We start from the raw sequence: 18,694 nt of genomic DNA on the forward strand, positions 1-18,694 counted from the left end.
GTAGAAACCTGTCTCAAAGAATCAAACCTCCTACTCAACCCCAAGAAAACTAAGCTAATGTTTTTTTACTTAAAAAGTTGCTAAAATCAAAAGCAATTGTTTACCATACTGTTACTGAAACTGTAACTTACAGTACACTTCTAGGCGTTATAACTTATGACCAGCATATATTTAACACCATTAAATCTTCACATGAGACACTAGGCTCCCTTTATAGGATCAATCCTTACAGAAACTGGAAAAAAAAAAAAAAAACTCTGGCTACCAAATTCTTATTGCCAGTTTTCTTATACTCTGCTCCTATCCTAACAAACTTAAACGATACTCATAGTAACTTGCATGCTGCTACAATAAAATAGCTAAATTTAATATTGCGGTGGTAGTGCTGCGGTAGCGTTGTCACCTCACAGTACGACGTTGTCCTGTTCGATTCTCAGCTAGAGCGTCTTCTGTGTGGAGACGTGCGTGAATGGGCATACCTTCGTTGAAGGTTGTGCGTCAGAGTTGGCAACTCGGCATGTAAAAATCTACTGCCAATCATTAGCGGACTGGAGTTCCGCTGTGGCGACCCCTAACCGGGAAAAGCCGGAAGACACAACAACAACAAATCTCACTCATATGACCCACCATTGTTATAGTTTAAAGCAATTAAACTGGCTTGAATTACACAACTACCTAATATATTCACAACTAACTAGAGCACACAAACTCAACCATCATCCAGAAAAATGCCTTCACAACAAAACTTTTTACTGCCCTGCTATCCAGCAAGGGACCTATGTCTATTAACAAATTCTTGTTACTTACAAATAAGTCAAATAATGCTGCAGGAGACTCGTTTTACTCCCAATATTTTGCTAAAGTCTGTAACAGTATCTCAACACAAATAAAACTCTCTGACAAACTCAGTAGTTTTAAACTACTGCTTAAACATCTTAACCATTCCTGGTCCTGCACATGCTCATCGCAAGGTTAAGACTTTGTTCACCATACAATACTCTCCAAATGCTCTCAACCTTTCACTGAAACAACAAAACAGCTTTTATACAAAACTGCTGCTCGTACAATCCACTAAAATGCACGTGGGCTTTCTCTTTAGTAACTTCTACCTCTTTTGTGTACAAATGTAAATAGAAATTTAACTACTCTGTGTTTAACTGGAACTTAGTATAATGCAATGTAAGCAAATGGAGCTTTTCTCTCTGGGCCTCTGCGGAAACTGGGTATTACTCAGTTGGACTTTCCCAGTAAACAAAACAAATAAACAGATAAATGACTGTGGTATCATCCTTGGTGAAGGTAAAATGTTGCTCAATGCTAGGCTCATACCAGCTTGGGACACATTCTGAGAGCTCCAGTCTCTCCCTTCATACAGTCTAGGAAGGTACATCTCAGGTCATTTACAGCCAACATGGACTATGACCGAGTCTTAGTGGTACTTGTGGCCCAGTGACGTGTGTGTGTGCATAATGTGGCTGATCCTGGCCCCTGATAAGCAACTGACAGTAACTTTCTCCTTACTTAGCCTGGTGAAAGGAACATCAGTGACTCACAGTGGAGTCTCCAATGAGTAGAATGTTGGATTCTGTGGTAGTTTGCCTTACACGCTTAGAATTAGAGGCTCCATCACATGCAGCTGTACGGCTGTACGTGTTGACATGGATGTTGCTTTGAAAGAGTTTGTTCGGGGTTGCTAAGAGTGTTTGTTGTGTATACTACATCTAGGATGTCTTTGGGGGTCTAGGTAGGTTTAAATCTGCATTCATTCAACTGCTTTCAACATTATCTGCTTAGTACTATGCAAAATCAAGGTTCAGACTATGCTGGGATTTGCTCACATCTATGAGGGTATCGCCATGACACCAAACCTAAAGTGACCAATCATAGCACATGTCTGGGTAAATACCACTATAAACACTCTGACCATAAATTTTGCTATCTGCTTTGTAGGTAGTTATTGACCGCACATACTCAAATTTTAAAAAAGTTTAAGCAGTTTTCTTTTGTAGTTGAGCTTTGCATTTCTTTCATCTGAAATTAAAAAAGAAGTCCGAAGTCTGGCCTTCAGTACTGTTTTTCTCTTGCAGCAGCATCTTATTTTTGCTCATTATTTCGAGCAACTCCACATGCTCATTTTGTTTCTTTTCCTCCCAGTATGAGTACTTTGAAAGATAGTTTTAATTTAATAAACAGATATCAGCTTTAAGAAGTACCTGAAACATTTGACAGATTTCAAGATTTTAAGGACCACTGAGGAATAAATGTAACACGCGTCTACAAGTTCATCAAAATTGTGTCTTTTTTAAGACTGGAATGAAGTTTGTAAGGTTCATCTGTTAGTGGTGGGGAAAAAAAACAATAGAACAATATGATTATGCAACTTCTGGAAGCATTCAGGGCCCTTCGGTTAAATGAGAAACTCCACCCATAAAAATAATACTTCTTTCCACGTACCCTGAACTTCCTTCTGAATAAGGTAAAGCAAAAATCCAAAGGTAGTATCGGCAGCCTGTTGTATTATCCAACCTGTAGCTTGTAAGGCTGTAGGACTAATCAAAAGCCAAAAAGGATGATACTCAGAATCGCATCCCAGAGATCTAGCGCATACATATAAACTGCATGCTGCAGAATAGTTAGTACTAGGATCATGTGCCAAAGAACCATGCCAGTAGCTGATAAATAATTCCTTTGTTCAATCCTGAGGTACGAGTGATCTTGTTTCTGTGAACATCCAGTAATTGTTACAGTACTTAACTTGCTACAGAGGGAGTGGTGCCAGGTCTGCTGTTTTCAGCTGGGCTAGTGATTGGTGGGAGTCCTTTTCACCTCTTTGGCATATCCAATAAGACTTGATGTCCTTTTTACATATCAAATAGGACTCTGTGTTCACCCAGCAAACAAGTCATCATCTTACAATATATCCTCCATGGAAGCTGTATTCTTGGCCTTTGACAAAGCAGCTTTAACCTGTGCTGCATTAATGCTAGGTGCCTGGCATTCTTCCAGTATTGTGATTGGTCCTTTAGTGGAGGTAGAGGAGTAAAACTGGCACAGAATCTGTCAGCCAGTATATTGGCAATGTCTGCTTGGCTCAGTATAGGAGATACAATTGTGCAGCAACTCAGAGCAGATCTGGGTATCACCGTGGAAGTTCTTGATATAACTACAGAAGGCTTTCTGATTGTTCTTAGTGTCTGCCGCAATTCTGCCTTCATAGTTGGCTTTAGAGGTTTTGATGAGGGATCTCAACTTTTTGTTGAGGCTAATAAGGGAGGTTTTCCAGTCTTGGGACTACACCTCTCTCTCTGCAATAGTTTCTTCCTTCTGTTGTAGAGTTTACTGATGGCTGGGGAAGAGAGCATCTTGGTTCTGTTGGGTATGGCTAGTTCCATGCATTTATGTACGTGTTCGTACAGTGCACTGGTGTATGATTCAACGATCATGCATCTGTTTTCCAGTGGCATGGTGTTGTGAAGTTAGCCACCTCTGTTTTTAGGAGCCCAAAGTCTGCTTTGGAGACGTTTTTCATGCAGTTATTTTTGTGGGAGGTGTGGGTGAAATGTGGAATTCCAAGGTGATTAGTTTGTGGTCAGATCTAACCAGGGGGGAATAGACTATTGGTGTAGAGCAATGGTAGCCCATATTAGTAATAACAAGGTCAAGGATGTTTCTTCCTCTAATGGGGGTATGAATAAGCTGCTCCACGGTATTAGAATTAATGAATTTCAGGAAACGTTGGGCAAGTGCATTGGTGCAGGAGTAGGTTTTCCAGTTAATGGAGGGATAGTTGAAGTCACCTAATATAAGGGTGTTGGGTTGGACCCTAATATTTTCCACAGTGTTTACGAACGTGGCGTGAGAGTCTTGGGATATGGTTGGGGACCTATAGCAGGCTACGACCTGAAATGCTGTCTTTCCCAATGATAATTGTACCAGAAGTATCTCTGATGTGTTATGCTGGGCTACTAGTCTGGAGGCGTGCATATCCTTTATGAATATGGAGACACCTCCGCCTTTGGAGCTTCGGTCCAAGTTCTGGGCCGTTACAGCACAGATGTCAATGTTCTCCATTTTGGGGAATGCTTTGAGCGACTGCATCTTGAGATTTAGACTCCTAGCACTGAGCAGCATGACCCTCAGACTGCATTTATTTATAGCTGTTATGGTGAACACCTCTTAAAGAATGCACTATAGGGGTGGCAAGAGCCTTAGCCAGTATCCAGAAACCCAAGGGTGACAGATGCAGGCCATCTCTGGCAAAGTATCAAGGTCTGTCAGTCATGTCCTCCCAAGCAGACAGATACTGGATCCCCTTAGAATGACACCAGAAACTTGGCCAATTATTAAAGTCAATCATTTTGTGCTTGTACTGCGGTATCATTCTGGGCGACAGTAGGATGCTGCTCAGGGCTAGGGTTATACCTGCCTGGGTCACATAATCCGAGAGCTCCTCCATGTCTTTTCATGTAGTCCAGGGAGGTATGTCTCAGTTCATTCACACCCACATGGACAATGACAGAGTCATACTTGTACCTGTTGTGGAGCGACCTGAATGCATGTGTTGTGTGTCAGATCCTGGCACCCAACAGACAGCTGACTGTTACCTTCTCCTTATTGAGCCTAGTGAGTGGGACATCAGTGTGCCTCACTATCGAATCACCTATGATTAGTTCACCAGGTTAATAGGATAAAGCACAGGGAACTGAACTTTATACATGTCTGGAAGGATGGGCCTTATTAATAAGTACTGGAGTTGTTTCCTTATGGGACATTTAGTGCTGGTAGCACTTAAGTGTGCTGCAATAACTGCTACAAGAAGCCTGACAAACTGCTAGCCAAATATGCTAGTTAAAGTGCCAGAGAGAAGAGAACTGACCAGATCTAAGGGAAAAACCGAAGAGCAGACTTTCTGGCATTGGTAATAGTTTACCCTAGCTCACCGGCGCTGCACATCGCACAAACCTGCGCAAACACGGATTTTTAAAGCAGAAAGCTGAAAGGGATAGAAAAACTGCCCAAACAGCCAATAAGCTACAATTTCGGAGCTAGAAACCACTCCTCTTGTGGTAGATAGGCTACCTAGTGCTTACCACTCCCACTGATAAGCTGAAAGGCTACCTAACCTTTCTGGAACAAGCTACCCATCTATGTCAAGCAAAGTTCCTCTTTAACACTCTTCAAGAAAAATCTTGATGAATGGATGGGAAATAGGAAATACACCCCGGGGATCACTTCTGTGGCTCTGCTCGACAGCGGCACAGGAAATTAACTTTCTTGGGTTGGTGTAAGCCAGGGAACTTTGTTGGCTAGGCTTACTTAGGCCCTTGGGCCGATAGCCCAATACCAACCTATGAACGCAGAAAGGTCTGGGGAACTCAGAAACTACAATACAATCCTGAAAACAGCAAGAGCTGTATCCGGACTACTCTAGTAACAGGAAAGGTGGGAAAACTTGTCCAAGTACCAAAGTACAAATAAATACAATTTGCAACAACCAGCGGGCAGCAGCTTCCTTGTATGCTATGCAACATTAAATACATTGAAAATACAATAAGAAATATGCTGGTGATACTTCAGTACACTAATAAAAACACCATCTCCAATTTACTGTTGTTGTTAAAGCCATGTTCCACCTCAAGTTTAAGTAGTCAATTTCACTACATTTGCAACTAGCAAGGGGTTCAGAGGGAAGGTGCACTCCCTACCTTACATGATTTAACAAAAGGACATTAAATGGCATGAAAATACAGTAACAATATAGGTTGTTAATAGCAATTCAGAAGCAGAAAAAGACATATACAGGACAATGACCATTCAAAGTGTGCTAATATGTGGCGGCTACCCTATCAAAATATTTAGTTGCTTCTCAGGTTTTGAATATTGTATTTTGGGAAAAATAAAATGCAGATTAACTGCACATTTTTTTCAGAGAAAAAGCAGTTATCTTTTATTTTCAAGGTGCAGTTTCCCTATACTTCTTTCATTAGCTTAAAAATTACTCACTCGCTGAACCATGCCTTTTTGGGCAATTCTGCTGCACTTCACTTAGCATGTTATACTTACTGAAGAGTGGCACTGGGCCATTAATATAGAACACAGGACCTTCCCATTGCTCTCACACGGATACAGCAGTAGCACAGTTTGACAGCTGTTGTCACTGTAACATTCTGACTTTTTTTTCTAATCCCATTTGTGAGGGCGACCCTCAACTCACACACCCCCATACTGCTTTTGTTGGAGCATTCTGATTTTTAGCCTCAATTTACTTTCGCTTGCAAATATCCAACATTGAACAGATAGGATTTCACTTCAGAATCTAAATATTTTTGTGTGTAACGTGACAGCAATGCTCATCATCCCAGGTAGTATGACTGGAACTCTCAGGATCAGCTGACAGTACTTACCTATATGTCACATGGAGTAGTACTACACAGATATTCAAGTAGCAGAGAGAGGGATGCAGCCTGCAAGTATGAAAACTAGCTAGACACCATATTTAATAACTTTTGTTGAAAGTAAACAGGGTCCTAATACTTGCAACAAGACAGACACAGTTACTGGAAGGAACAACACTATGTGCAGTGAAGAGCTAGTCTACCTCAAATGAGTATGACAAGCCAGGCAGCTGGTTAGAAGCAAACATGATCATAGGATGTTACTAGGCTAATGGCCCTGGGGCCATTACAAGCCTAGCCAAGAGTTTATCCCAAAAAAGGAAACCTCAGTCAGCACCTGCTGCCCCTATCAATGAGGGACAAAGGTGGAACCCCTGGGGCAAATTTAGAGTTTCCCATTCATTCATCAAGACTGCGTTTGAAGAGGGCCAATGAGGTACTCTGTTTGACATGTATGGGAAGTCTATTCCAGAGATGGGACAGCCTCTGGGAGACAAACCTGTCTCTCCAGCAGGTTTTGTTGATGTTGCGTGTTAAATTTAGGCCTATCGAGCGGGTAATGCGCAAGGAGTTAGACTTATGGATATGGAGCATCTCTAGTAGGGCAGGGTCCAATATTGCCTTGTTCATAGGTAGGTACTAGGCTATCGGCCCTGGGGCCTATGCAAGCCCAGCCAAAAAAGGTACCCTGGCTTTTGCCACCCAAGAAAATAATTTTCCTGTGCCAGTGTCAAGCAAAGCCACAGAGGTGATCCCAGGGTGAATTTCCTATTTCCCATCCAATCATCAAGATTTTTCTTGAAAAGTGCTAATGAGGAGCTTTGTTTGACATAGATAGATAGTTTATTCCAGAGTATGGGAAGTCTCTGGGCCAGGAATCTATCCCTCTGGCATGTTCTGTTTATTGTGGTGACAAGGTTTAGGTCCCTAGAGCATGTAGCTCAGAGGGATTGGGATTTCTTTAAGTGGAGCATGTCCAACAGCTCTGGGTTTGACATAGCTTTATATGTTAGGCAGAGATCACCTCTGAGTAGGCTTATATGACGGAGTAAAGCTGGAGTTTTTGAGATGGTCATGAGGGCATCTATTTGAGGCCAGTAATCCTCTTTGTGAGGTATTTCTGCGGCCTTTCCAGTTGTTGTAGATGTCTTGTGAGGTACATACCAAAATGGGTGTTGTACTCTATAATGGGTCTAATGAGTGATGAGTAGAGAGGAACAATTACCTTTTTTTCTGGATGAGAAACTTTTTGTGATGAAGTGCGCCACGTAGAAGGATTTCCTGACTACTGTGGCGATGTGATCATCAAAGGAGAGACTACTGTCCACCTGTGTCCCAAGGTCTCTTATCACACTTTCGGTGTTAAGTATACTACCGCCTATGTTGTAGTTCATGGGTACAGAGTTTTTACCAAAGGGGATGACAATACACTTTTTGGCATTGAGCTTGAGGCCATGGCTTTGACACCAGGCATCAGTCTCAGTGAGGCCCTTTTGTGGATGTCCACATCGTTAGGAGTTTTGATTATGGCTCCTAGCTTGCAGTCATCTGCGAACTTCGTTAGCCAAAGACCTTCTATGTTAGCCTGTACTTCAGAGAAGTAGATACCAAACAGGAGAGGGCCCAGGACTGAACCTTGTGGTACCTTGTCACTGGTCTGAAGTTGGATTTGGAGTCTGCTACTTTCACAGTGTGAGTTCTGTCAGTGAGCCAGTTGGCAACCCATCCCTTGTAGGCAAGACACAGATCACCTCTGAGCAATCTGTATGATACTGAGTAAAGTGATAGTGATTTAAGCCTGTCCACATGGGATAAGTGTTGGAGGCCATGGATTCTCTTTGTGAGGTATTTCTGTGGCCTTTCCAGTTGGTAGAGATGCTAACAGAGGTACATACCAAATGGGGCATTATACGCAATCATATATCTAATAAGGGAGGAGTACAGCTAGGCAATAACCTCCTTTTTTCTGGATGCAACCCCTTTACTTATAAGATGAACCAAGTAAAAGGCTTTTCTGACCACAGCCGCCACATGATGGCCAAATATGAGATTGTTGTCAGCCTGAGTACCCAGGTCTCTCACCACAGGTTGTGTGCTTAGGGGATTGCCATTGATGTGGTAAGCAGAAGGGGCTGTGTTTTTGCCGAATGGTATGATAATACATTTTTTGTTTTAGGGGCCATGTTTTTGCCGAATGGTATGATAATACATTTTTTTGTGTTTAACTTGAGGCCATGACTTTGGCACCAGTTATTTGTAGCTTTGAGACCCTCTTGCAGTATGTTAACATCAATTAGGGAGTCAACGACAGCACCCAACTTACAGTCATCTGTACACTTGGTCAACCACAGGCCCTTTGTCTTTGCCTGGACCTCTGAGAAGTAGATGCCAAACAGTAGGGGTCCCAAGACAGATCCCTAGGGAACACCACAAGTGACAGGTCTGATGTCGGAGGTAGTAGCACCTATTTTTGACCTTGTGGGTCCTATCTGTGAGCCAGCTGGCCACCCATCTGACTAGAGAGGGATTAACAGCAAAGTTGTGTTAGCTTTTTGATGATGCCCAAGTGGGGGATTGTGTCAAAGGCCTTGGCCAGGTCAAGGTAAGCTATACATACTGACTTTCCCTCATCCAGGGCCTTGGTGACAGTCTCAAAGAAGTCAACTAGGTTCAATAGGCAAGATCTGACCCTGATGAATCCGAATTGAGTGGGTCAAGTGCTTAGAGATTGCCCATGTCCTTGTTTATGAGATCATAATAATACTCTCCATGACTTTACAAATCAGACTTGTCAAGCTGATGGGGCAATAGTTTCCCGGGTCAGTAGTGGCACCACCTTTGTGCAAAGGGATGACAATGTCAGTTCTCCACTCTGCTGAAATGAAGCCTGTAGTTAAGACTGTGGTTGAATAGGGTGCTCAATGGCGAAGCTAGTTCTTGCTGGAGATGGTGCAGAATATAGCCTGGAATACTATCAGGTCCCATGGAAGCTGTGTTCTATGCCTTGGGTAGGGCCTTTAACATTTGATCCACAGAGATGTAAGGTGTCGGATAAGTATCAGGGATGACGACTGGGCCTTTGGAGCGGGGCGATAAGGGGGTGAAATTGGACTGAAAGTGGTCAACTGTTTTACTGTAGGGACCTAGATATTGGACATCACCAGACTGTGTCAGACCATTTCAGAAATATTAACTACAGTAGAGTCTCAATTATCAGAACCAGCATTCCAAAGTTTTCAGGTAGGAAAATCATAAAGTCTGAAAATGTAAGCATTATATGTAGTTGCCTGAGCATGTTTTTTGAGCTTGTAGCCAGCTCATGTGTGAAAAATATTCTTTATTGTTCACTGGAATCACTGAATGGTTGAAAACTGTATTCCTGCATGCAGAAAAAAAAACAAGATTTTAGAAGTTTTTTACTCAGTTTAATTATATGTTTGATTATCCTAACAATTTTACTATCTGAACTACCCTAGGTCCCAATTAGCTCAGATAATCGACACTTTACTGTATTGTACTTCATACCATTTCATTGGGAGTGGGGCTAGTTAAAAAGGTTTGTGTGCACATGCGTGTTCTTCTTAATGTTCCTGCTACATGAACAGTTTCAACTATTTAAAACTAACTTCATCCCAGGAAACAAATTTTCCAGTTTCAGTTTCCAGCACTGATATTATGCTAAAAAAATATTAAATATCCCAGTACTCAAATTAGAAGCAGCAGACTACTACATATTACAGACGTCACTCACTCTTCGGAAAACGTATGCTGATATCTGTCGTCTTCTTATAATTAAAACTGCATTCCTGGTTAAGGGCCTTTCTCCCCAATTCATTAAGAGATAAGGAACATACCTCTGACCTGAACCTAATTATGAGGAGCTTTCCTCATTTTGCAACTTAAAAATTCCATCCTCCACACTGCTCGACTTTGAAAGGAAAGAGTGGGTCACACATTCAGTGTTAAGCATTTTAAACAAATACCCATGGGAATAGACTAAAACCAATAAAAAAACAAGTAGAGCAAACCAAAACCCAAACTTCTCAAACTGTGGGAGCTAAAACCAAGAATCGTATCAAAAATTAGTGCTTTTGTTCTACTTTTAGTAGAACTTCCTCAGAAACAAAGTACAAACCAATGATATATGAAGACATTTGAAAAACATTCATCCAATCAATTTCAAATTAAAAAGTGACATCACTTCCTAGCTCAACCATCTTCACACACATTTGATAATCAAACTGTCATTCAGCCCGGGGAGAGCATCGGAATTTAGAAAGAGCTGCCATTTTAACTCTTTGAAATCTAAAAGAGAATTGATACCCCCAACAAACACTGGAACCTGTTCCAAAATGAAAAATTTATTCTCTGCAAAAACAGAACAAGAACGCCTTTGCTTGGCTAATGCATTTTTAATGTCAAGATTTTTAATGGCATTCAAATGTTCTTTAATACGATCACTCAAACGTCTTGTAGTTTTGCCAACATAAAAACATGAGCACCCAATGCACACACCTAAATAAACTAAATTTCTAGAATGACAATTAAAATTACCATTAACTTTCAGTAAGAAATTACAATGTTTAAAAAATATTGTTTGCAAACAAATATATGTTCACAAAACTCTGCCTCAAAAATGCATTCCTATAAGCCCATTATTTTCTGTCACTATCAACTGGCTTGCTCTACTGCTATCTCATTTGCTTCAAAAACAGTTTAAGGTTATTTTTTTAAACAAAATTTAGGACCATAACCTAATATGCCAACTAATTATTATTTCCTTGTATACTACGCCAATTATTAATAATAATATTTCTTAATAGCGACCATATTGTGACTAACCGGGGGGAAACTATGGGCAAAATCCATATTGGATGCTTTGTTTTTCTTAATAAAGCCTAATTTTAAAATGGGTAAAAAATCTCTTATATCCAGAATCACTGACTTATTCCAAACTTGGTTGACTAAAAAATGTTGGTAATTTCAACTTAAAAACAACTGTTTAAGTTTTAAACATTCACTGTAAAAAGCATAATTATCACTGACAATCCATGAAAGTCTAATTTATTGTCCCTTAATGAAAGGACGTTTTATTTCATATAGTAGGGATGCTGGCTATTGAAATACAAATTATTTCTGAACATCTCTTTCCTACATATTACAACTGAATTGAGCTTTATCTTTATCCAACATCTAAAAACTGAATTTTGCTCCCTTTCCCAAATAGTAAATTAAAAAAAAAAGCAATATTTTGTTGTATATCAAGGATGAACTTATCTAATCCATCCTCAGAAACCTACCAAATGAAAAAAAAATCAAATATATCGCTAATGTGGTATTCTTAAAGCCATCAAGTTTCGTTAAGAACTCTCTTTCCCAAGTACTCAAGACCAAATTAGCTTATGCCGGGGCCAATTTGGCTTCCATAGCAACACCTTTTAACTGATGGTAAATTTTGTTGTTGAAACTGCAAAAAATGTTGTTTAATACCAAGTCTATTAATCCACAAATAGTGCTAATTTTTTTGATTACTAAAAATTGTATTTGCTAAGATAATGCCTAACCAATTCCAGCCCCCTGTCATGAATAATATTTGTATATAAAGATTCTATGTACAAGGTAACCAATAAATTATCTCTAACAGTAACATGATATAAAGACAATTCATTCATAAATAACCATAAATATTGTAAACATAACTTAATGGTTGGTAAAATAGAATTCAATAGTTGATCGATATATTCAGAGATGTACTCAGTTTTCGTACGCTTTAAAGACACTACGCCTGAACAGGGGATTCTGTGAATTCTTATGAATTTTTGGAATTCCGAACAATTGCCCTACACTAGGGTTTTCCACAAACAAACCTGTACTCTTGTAAGGAGATGAAGCCTTGTTCCAGCAAATCTAATAGATATACGTCTATATTTTTGAAGCTGGTAACCAGTTCCTGTTCTGAAATAACGTTATAGTAATTATAGAGTGTTAAAGGTTCTTCACTTTTTTTGTACACAAGTATTTTGCTCCATAAATAGTAGCCCTGTCCCCTTATCAGCTTTCGTGATTCTGCTATCACAATCGTTTTTAAGTTCTAACAATGCTGAGTGTTCTTTTGTTAAATTAAACCACTTACGTTCACTTGGTTTACTATATAAATCCCAAATATTTCTATCACAAGCTTAAACAAAAACATTTAAAGTATTATGTAATGTGGGGCTGAAAACACTTTTTCTGCAACTGCCATAAATGCCAAAAATATCTTTATCATATAAATCATTTAAAATATGTTTTAAACTAAGTTTCCTAGAAAAATAATCAAATGTCCAATAACACATTAACCACGTTTGCTTTTTGTCCGGGGATAAAAGAAAGTCCTTTACTTAAAACATTTAAATGAGCACTGGAAAAATGTTTCGACTTAGGTTAAACACTGACTGAATTAACAGTTGAAACTGTCTCAAAAGAACTGTCCATTAATGCCGACTCCTTCCTCGATGCTTTCCTCAGCCTCTTCCACGGCCTTTCATTGTTCTGGTTATGCCTCTTCCGTTTCATCTCCCAATCCCAAAAAAGTTGTCAATACTAGCCTGATTCTTGGGAACAGTCATAGGAATGTCTGCATTTTCAACTGTGATGTCATCTAAAGTGTCAACTGGCGAGGATGATGATTGACTGGCAAAATTGGAATTGACCATATTAGACATAGTATTAGAGAGGGAGGAATCCACTGGGGTTACAAGATTCACTGGGGATATGAAATTCATACTTCCCCTGTGTGTGGAAAGACCATTACTATAACTTTATTCTCAGGAAGTGGCGCTCCCATTCTTTAAAGATATACACTGTTGAATTATTCAAATATTGATTAACGTCTCTCTGTAACTTTTTCTTTTTGCGAACAGTAATAGTGGAGACTTGTTGTGTCAATTTAGCAGCTTTGCCATTCCATAAATAAATTGCCAAAAGAAGGATGTTGCAAGATGTTAACATTTAAATGTCTGATTTCTTGTTTCAGACTAGTTTGTCTTAATTATGTTCAATAAGAACTTTAAGAACCTTAACATCTGCTTTGTTATACATCTGGCAATCATGACATGTCTCCACCATTATTGGTAACAAAAAGTTACATTGACGTTAATCAATACTTGAATAAAACAGTGTATATCTTAAATAATGGGAAGGCCACTTCCACACTGTAAACTAATAGTGGTCCTTCCACGAACAGGGGAAGTGTGAATTTCATATCCCCAGTGAATCTTGTAACCCTAGTAGATTCCTCCTTCTCCAATACTACCCCTAATGCGGTCAATTCTAATTTTGCCAGTCAGTCTTTGTCCTCTCCGGTTGACACTTTAGTTGACATCACAATTGAAAATATAGCCATTCCTGTGACTGTTCCCACTAATCAGGCTAGTATCAATGATTTTTTTTAGATATGGGAAGAGGGAACGAAGAGGCATAATCAAGACAGCAAGATGCCATGGAAGAGGCTGAGGAGAAGCTGGTTGAAGGAGTCGGCATTAATGGACAGTCCTTTTGAGACTGTTTCAATTGTTAATTCACTGTTTAACCCAAGTCAAAACCATTTTCCAATGCTCATTTAAATATTTTAAGTAAAGGACTTTCTTTTATCCCCGCACAAAGAGCAAACATGGTTAATGTGTTATTGAACATTTGATTATTTTCTAGAAAAAAATTTAAAATATATTTTAAATAATTTATCTGATAAAGATGTTTCTGGAATTTGTGCTAACAGCAGAAAAAGTGTTTTCAACTCCACATTACATAATGATTACATGTTTTCATTCAAGCGTTGTGATAGAAATATTAGGGATTTATATAATAAATCCAGTTAACATAAGTGGTTTAATTTAACAAAAAGAACACTCAGCATTATTAGAACTTAAAAACTATTGTGAGATCAAGGATCCTGAAAGCCGATAAGGGGACAGGCTAGTAATTATGGAGCAAAATACTTATGTACAAAAAAAAAAAAAAAAATGAAGAATCTTTAATGCTCAATAATTGCTACAAGGTTAACACCAAACAGGAATTGGTTACCAGCTTCAAAAATATAGATGTATATCTATTAGATTTGCTGGAACAAGGTTTCATTTCCTTACAAGAGTACAATTTTATGTTTGTGGAAAACCCTAGTGTAGGGAAATTGTTCAGAATTCAAAAAATTCACAAGAAAGCACATAATCCCCAGTTCAGACATACAGTGTCTTTAAAGTGTACAAACACGAGTACATCTCTAAATATATTCATCAACTACTGAATCCTACTGTACAAACCACTAAGTTCTATTTACAAGATTCATTGTTATTTTTGAATGAATTGTCTTTATATCGTTACTGCTCGAGATAATTTACTGTTAATATTGTACATCGAATCTTTACATACAAACATCATTAACAAGGGGTTGGAATTGGTTAGGCATTTAATTGTCATTATAGCAATTTAGTTTATTTTGCTGTGTGCATTGGGTGTTCATGTTTTTATACACACAAAACTAGAAGACATTTGAGTGATCGCATTAAAGAAGATTTGAATGCCATTAAAAATGTTGATACTAAAAATGCATTAGCCAAGCATAGGAGTTCTTGCCCCGTTTTGGCCGGGTATAAATTTTTAGTTTTTGATACGGGTTCCAGTGTTTATAGTGGGTGTCAATTCACTTTTAAAATTCAAAGAGTTAAAATAGCAGCTCTTTCTAAATTTCGATGCTCTCCCCGGGCTGAATGTCAATTGGAATATCAAATGTATGTCAAGCTGGCTGAAATAGGAAGTGATGTCACTTTTTAATTTGAAATTCATTGGGTGAATGTTTTTCAAATGTCTTTATATATCATTGATTTATACTTACTGTATTTCTGCGGGCGTTCTATTAAAAGTAGAAAGAAAATGATAATTTTGGGTGCGATTCTTGGTTTTAACACCCACAGTTAAAAAAAAAACATGGTAAATACTACTAAATCATATTAATTCATTCCTAAGTATGAAGTAGTTCATTGTAAACATATGTGAGCTTCTTTATTTTAAGCTGTTACTAAGTGCTCCTCATTATGAGAGCTATTCCACATTCTGCAGATGGGATGTTGAGAGACATAAAAATGTTCTCCCTTGAGATAAAATACAGTTCCACCTCTTTATCTACCATTCTGTAACATACAGAATGAGGATTACCTAAAGATAATCCTCACACAGACAGGTCTACAGGTAAGTACCAGACTGTATTTGGAGGCTTTTTTTTTTCTTTTTAAGTCTGGCCAATTTCCTTTAAAGATGAGAATGCTAGGGTTACCAATTGTCCCTCTTTGGGCAGGTGGGTCCTGCGGGGGGAAATAAAAATGGCAAACGTCCTCAGATTTTAGGACAAAACAATATTTCATAAGTTTTTTTAAATAATTGATGAAAATAGTTACCTTGCATCTTTAACACCTAAATATTACATAAAATGGCATAAACTCAAAGGCTACAAGAATAAGCTTTTTGGGCAAAAAAGTGAAACTCTGCCCTTTGTACTGGCTTTGGATATGTTTTGTCCTGCAAAATCTCACGTCTCTACAAAAAGTCCCACTTTTGGCATTTGAACAGGTGGCACTGGCAACATTTTGAGAATCACACCCTGTACTTTATCCCAATCCCCATACACCATAAATGTCGTGTTCCTCACCTGCACATCGGTTAAATCTCCGTCGCTGCATGCACTCGAATTCAAATTGGGACATATCGCTCTGCACTCCCTGCCTGCACTGTGAAAACTCTGGTTCTGTCCTCGATTTTCCAGATCACGCTCAATCACTCGTAAACAAAGTGACCTGGACTCAGCATCGCTGCCTGTGTCAGAAAATGCTCGCTTTCTGGGACTGTTCTTTATGTTGTCAAGGTTGGCGAAAGGGTTTCTTCTTTTCTCCCCTACTACAACAACACGTCCGGGTGAAAAAGGTCTGAGCCCAGCAAGCTCTGATCCCACTCTCGGCACATCTCTCCCATTACAATTCCCCTGGTGATTCTCCGCGTTAGGCGAAGAACCAAATCCCATACTCCGAGTTCTTCTTTTTCGTAACTTCAGTATCTCAGCAGGTTTTTTAAAACTGGGAGAATAACCTGGCAATGACTGATCAGACATGATAAAAATTAAGGGACGGAATTAAACAGCAGGAAAAAAACACAAACTATCAGCAACACTCCGAATCAGTCAGCAACCAAAAATACTTGGGACTCTATCTCTCTAACATTCTGCAAAAAACAGTCTATACAGACAAAAATATGCGAATTCCACCACTGCAACATAAACAGTGATGACAACAGCTGTAAGAAACTCGAAATGTAAAATTGGCGCGTCTATTGAGTTTTGTGTGATGACGTCATATCGTACAAGACGTTCGTGTGAGTAAATGGTACTGCTGTTATCTTTCTAATTATACCAGGCGAGTGTCCTTTACTTCACGCGTGAGCATTCCTCGTTTGGGTGTTAAAAACTGAATACTTCTTGAAGTTCCCCACCGAAAGTAAATGTTACAGTCACACGTTAATTGTTAGAATTTTGTATAAAGTAACGCTTTTTGACCATCCGGTGTGTTTCTTAGTTGATTTTTAGTAAGCTGTTCCACATTTTGGAGATGAAACGTTGAGATCTATGCCCTCATTGTCACTTAATACTCATACCTCTCAAGTGTACCTCATTCTGAAAAATGTTCCTCATTCGGACTCTTAAAAGTTCATGATCCTCATTGTTCCATCCACATTGAAAGGGTATGTCACACTTAGAGTGTTGCTGTATTTTTTATAACCAATGCTCACTACAAATAAGGTAGATAATATTGAATCATATTAATTAGTCAAAAGAACATTTTTGTACACATTTAATCCTCCTGTAAGATTCCTAGTTAAATTCATTATTAAGCTGTTAGTATGTGTTCCTCATTTTGCCCATTTGTTCCACATTTAGAGAGATTGTGTTACACATTTTGGAAATGGAAAATTGTTACAACTTGCACATCATTAATGTTTTATTAAACAATGGAAGCAATTTGCATTCTACAAATGAGATTTTATTTTGTCAAAAGTAATGTCCAGTCATTTGCACTGATTGTGTATATGGTTTCCATAAAAAATGTTTGACTTTGGGCATTGGAAAAGGTGGTAACTCTATTACATTATGTAACAACAGTAATTATTATTTAAACAATAATAAATGTATTTATGATTTATCAATGTTTTAATTCATTCATATTTGTTATATTGATAATCTGTGCAGAAAATTGGATGAGTCCCAAAACTAAGTACACATCACTGATGCTGTCAGTCATTCTCCTGCATCTCAAGTATATGTCATTAGGAGAAATGGTCTTTGGTTTGAGTTTCAAAAATTCCATGTTTCATGCTATTCTACACTGAAAGGATTTGTTGCACACTTTCATTGTTAAGAATGGTTTAACAAATATTCATGGTAATAATAATAATAATAATGATTCCTATTAATTAATCAAAGTAACCTTTTTTAAGTTTGGGGTTGTGATGTTGTGTTATTAAATGTGCTGCCAGCTACCTTAATCAAAGTTAGTAGCATAGCTCTCAGCCTTTCATTGCCAAAACGTGGAATAATACCTCTCATCATGTGGAAAAAATAGGCAAAATGCTAAACACTAAATAGCATCTTTGAGTAGGAAGATCAGCCAACTGGTTAGTACATATCCTGACCAACAGATCCTTTAGGGTAAAGATAGGGTCTAATATACGTGACCTGGCCTACACCCACTCAGGAGTGCCAGAAAGCCTACTCTTGTCCCTATTATGTTCTCTATCTTCATCAATAAACTTTCTTTAAATGTGCTCCAACTTCCACTGTTTCTTTATGCTGATAATCTAGTCATCTATCGATCTGGTCATTGTCAGAAATCTATTGAAAACTTACTTCTAAAAGACCTATTACAATTACACAACTGGCTCAGCTCAAAAGAAAATGCTTAATCCTAAGAAGACCAAATCCATGTTATTTGGCAATCAGAACAGACTAGCCAAATTCTCTAACTCTCTTCACATAAAAGACTGTTATAACAGCTCTACTGACTCCACAACCTCATTTAGATATCTGAGTGTATGGCTCGATCAATCCTTGAACTACTAAGAATACATTAACAAGCTTAGAGCCAAGAACCACTACCTCATCTTCTGGGCCACTAAAATCTCCCAGTTTCTCTCTTACCCTGCCAGTGCAGCTATAGTCAAGGGCATACTCGGGCGATAATGGAGAACACTGGACCACACCAGTGTTTTTACATAGCTCTCAG

The 18,694-nt window shown here is 38.7% G+C and overlaps 1 protein-coding gene across 1 annotated transcript in view; it reads right to left on the minus strand.

Annotated features, from left to right (window-relative positions):
• The window catches only part of DONSON (DNA replication fork stabilization factor DONSON), a 599,115-nt gene extending 582,342 nt beyond the window's left edge, over window positions 1–16,773 (minus strand). The window contains exon 1 of the mRNA XM_044072953.1: window positions 16,075–16,773. Within this exon, the coding sequence (XP_043928888.1) occupies window positions 16,075–16,530 (456 nt within the window). The 5' untranslated portion in view covers window positions 16,531–16,773. The remainder of the gene's footprint in view (window positions 1–16,074) is intronic.
• Window positions 16,774–18,694: the final 1,921 nt, after the last annotated feature.

The sequence above is a fragment of the Protopterus annectens genome, chromosome 5.part1 (assembly GCF_019279795.1).
Source record: "Protopterus annectens isolate FY-2018-M chromosome 5.part1, PAN1.0, whole genome shotgun sequence".
NCBI lineage: Eukaryota > Metazoa > Chordata > Ceratodontiformes > Protopteridae > Protopterus > Protopterus annectens.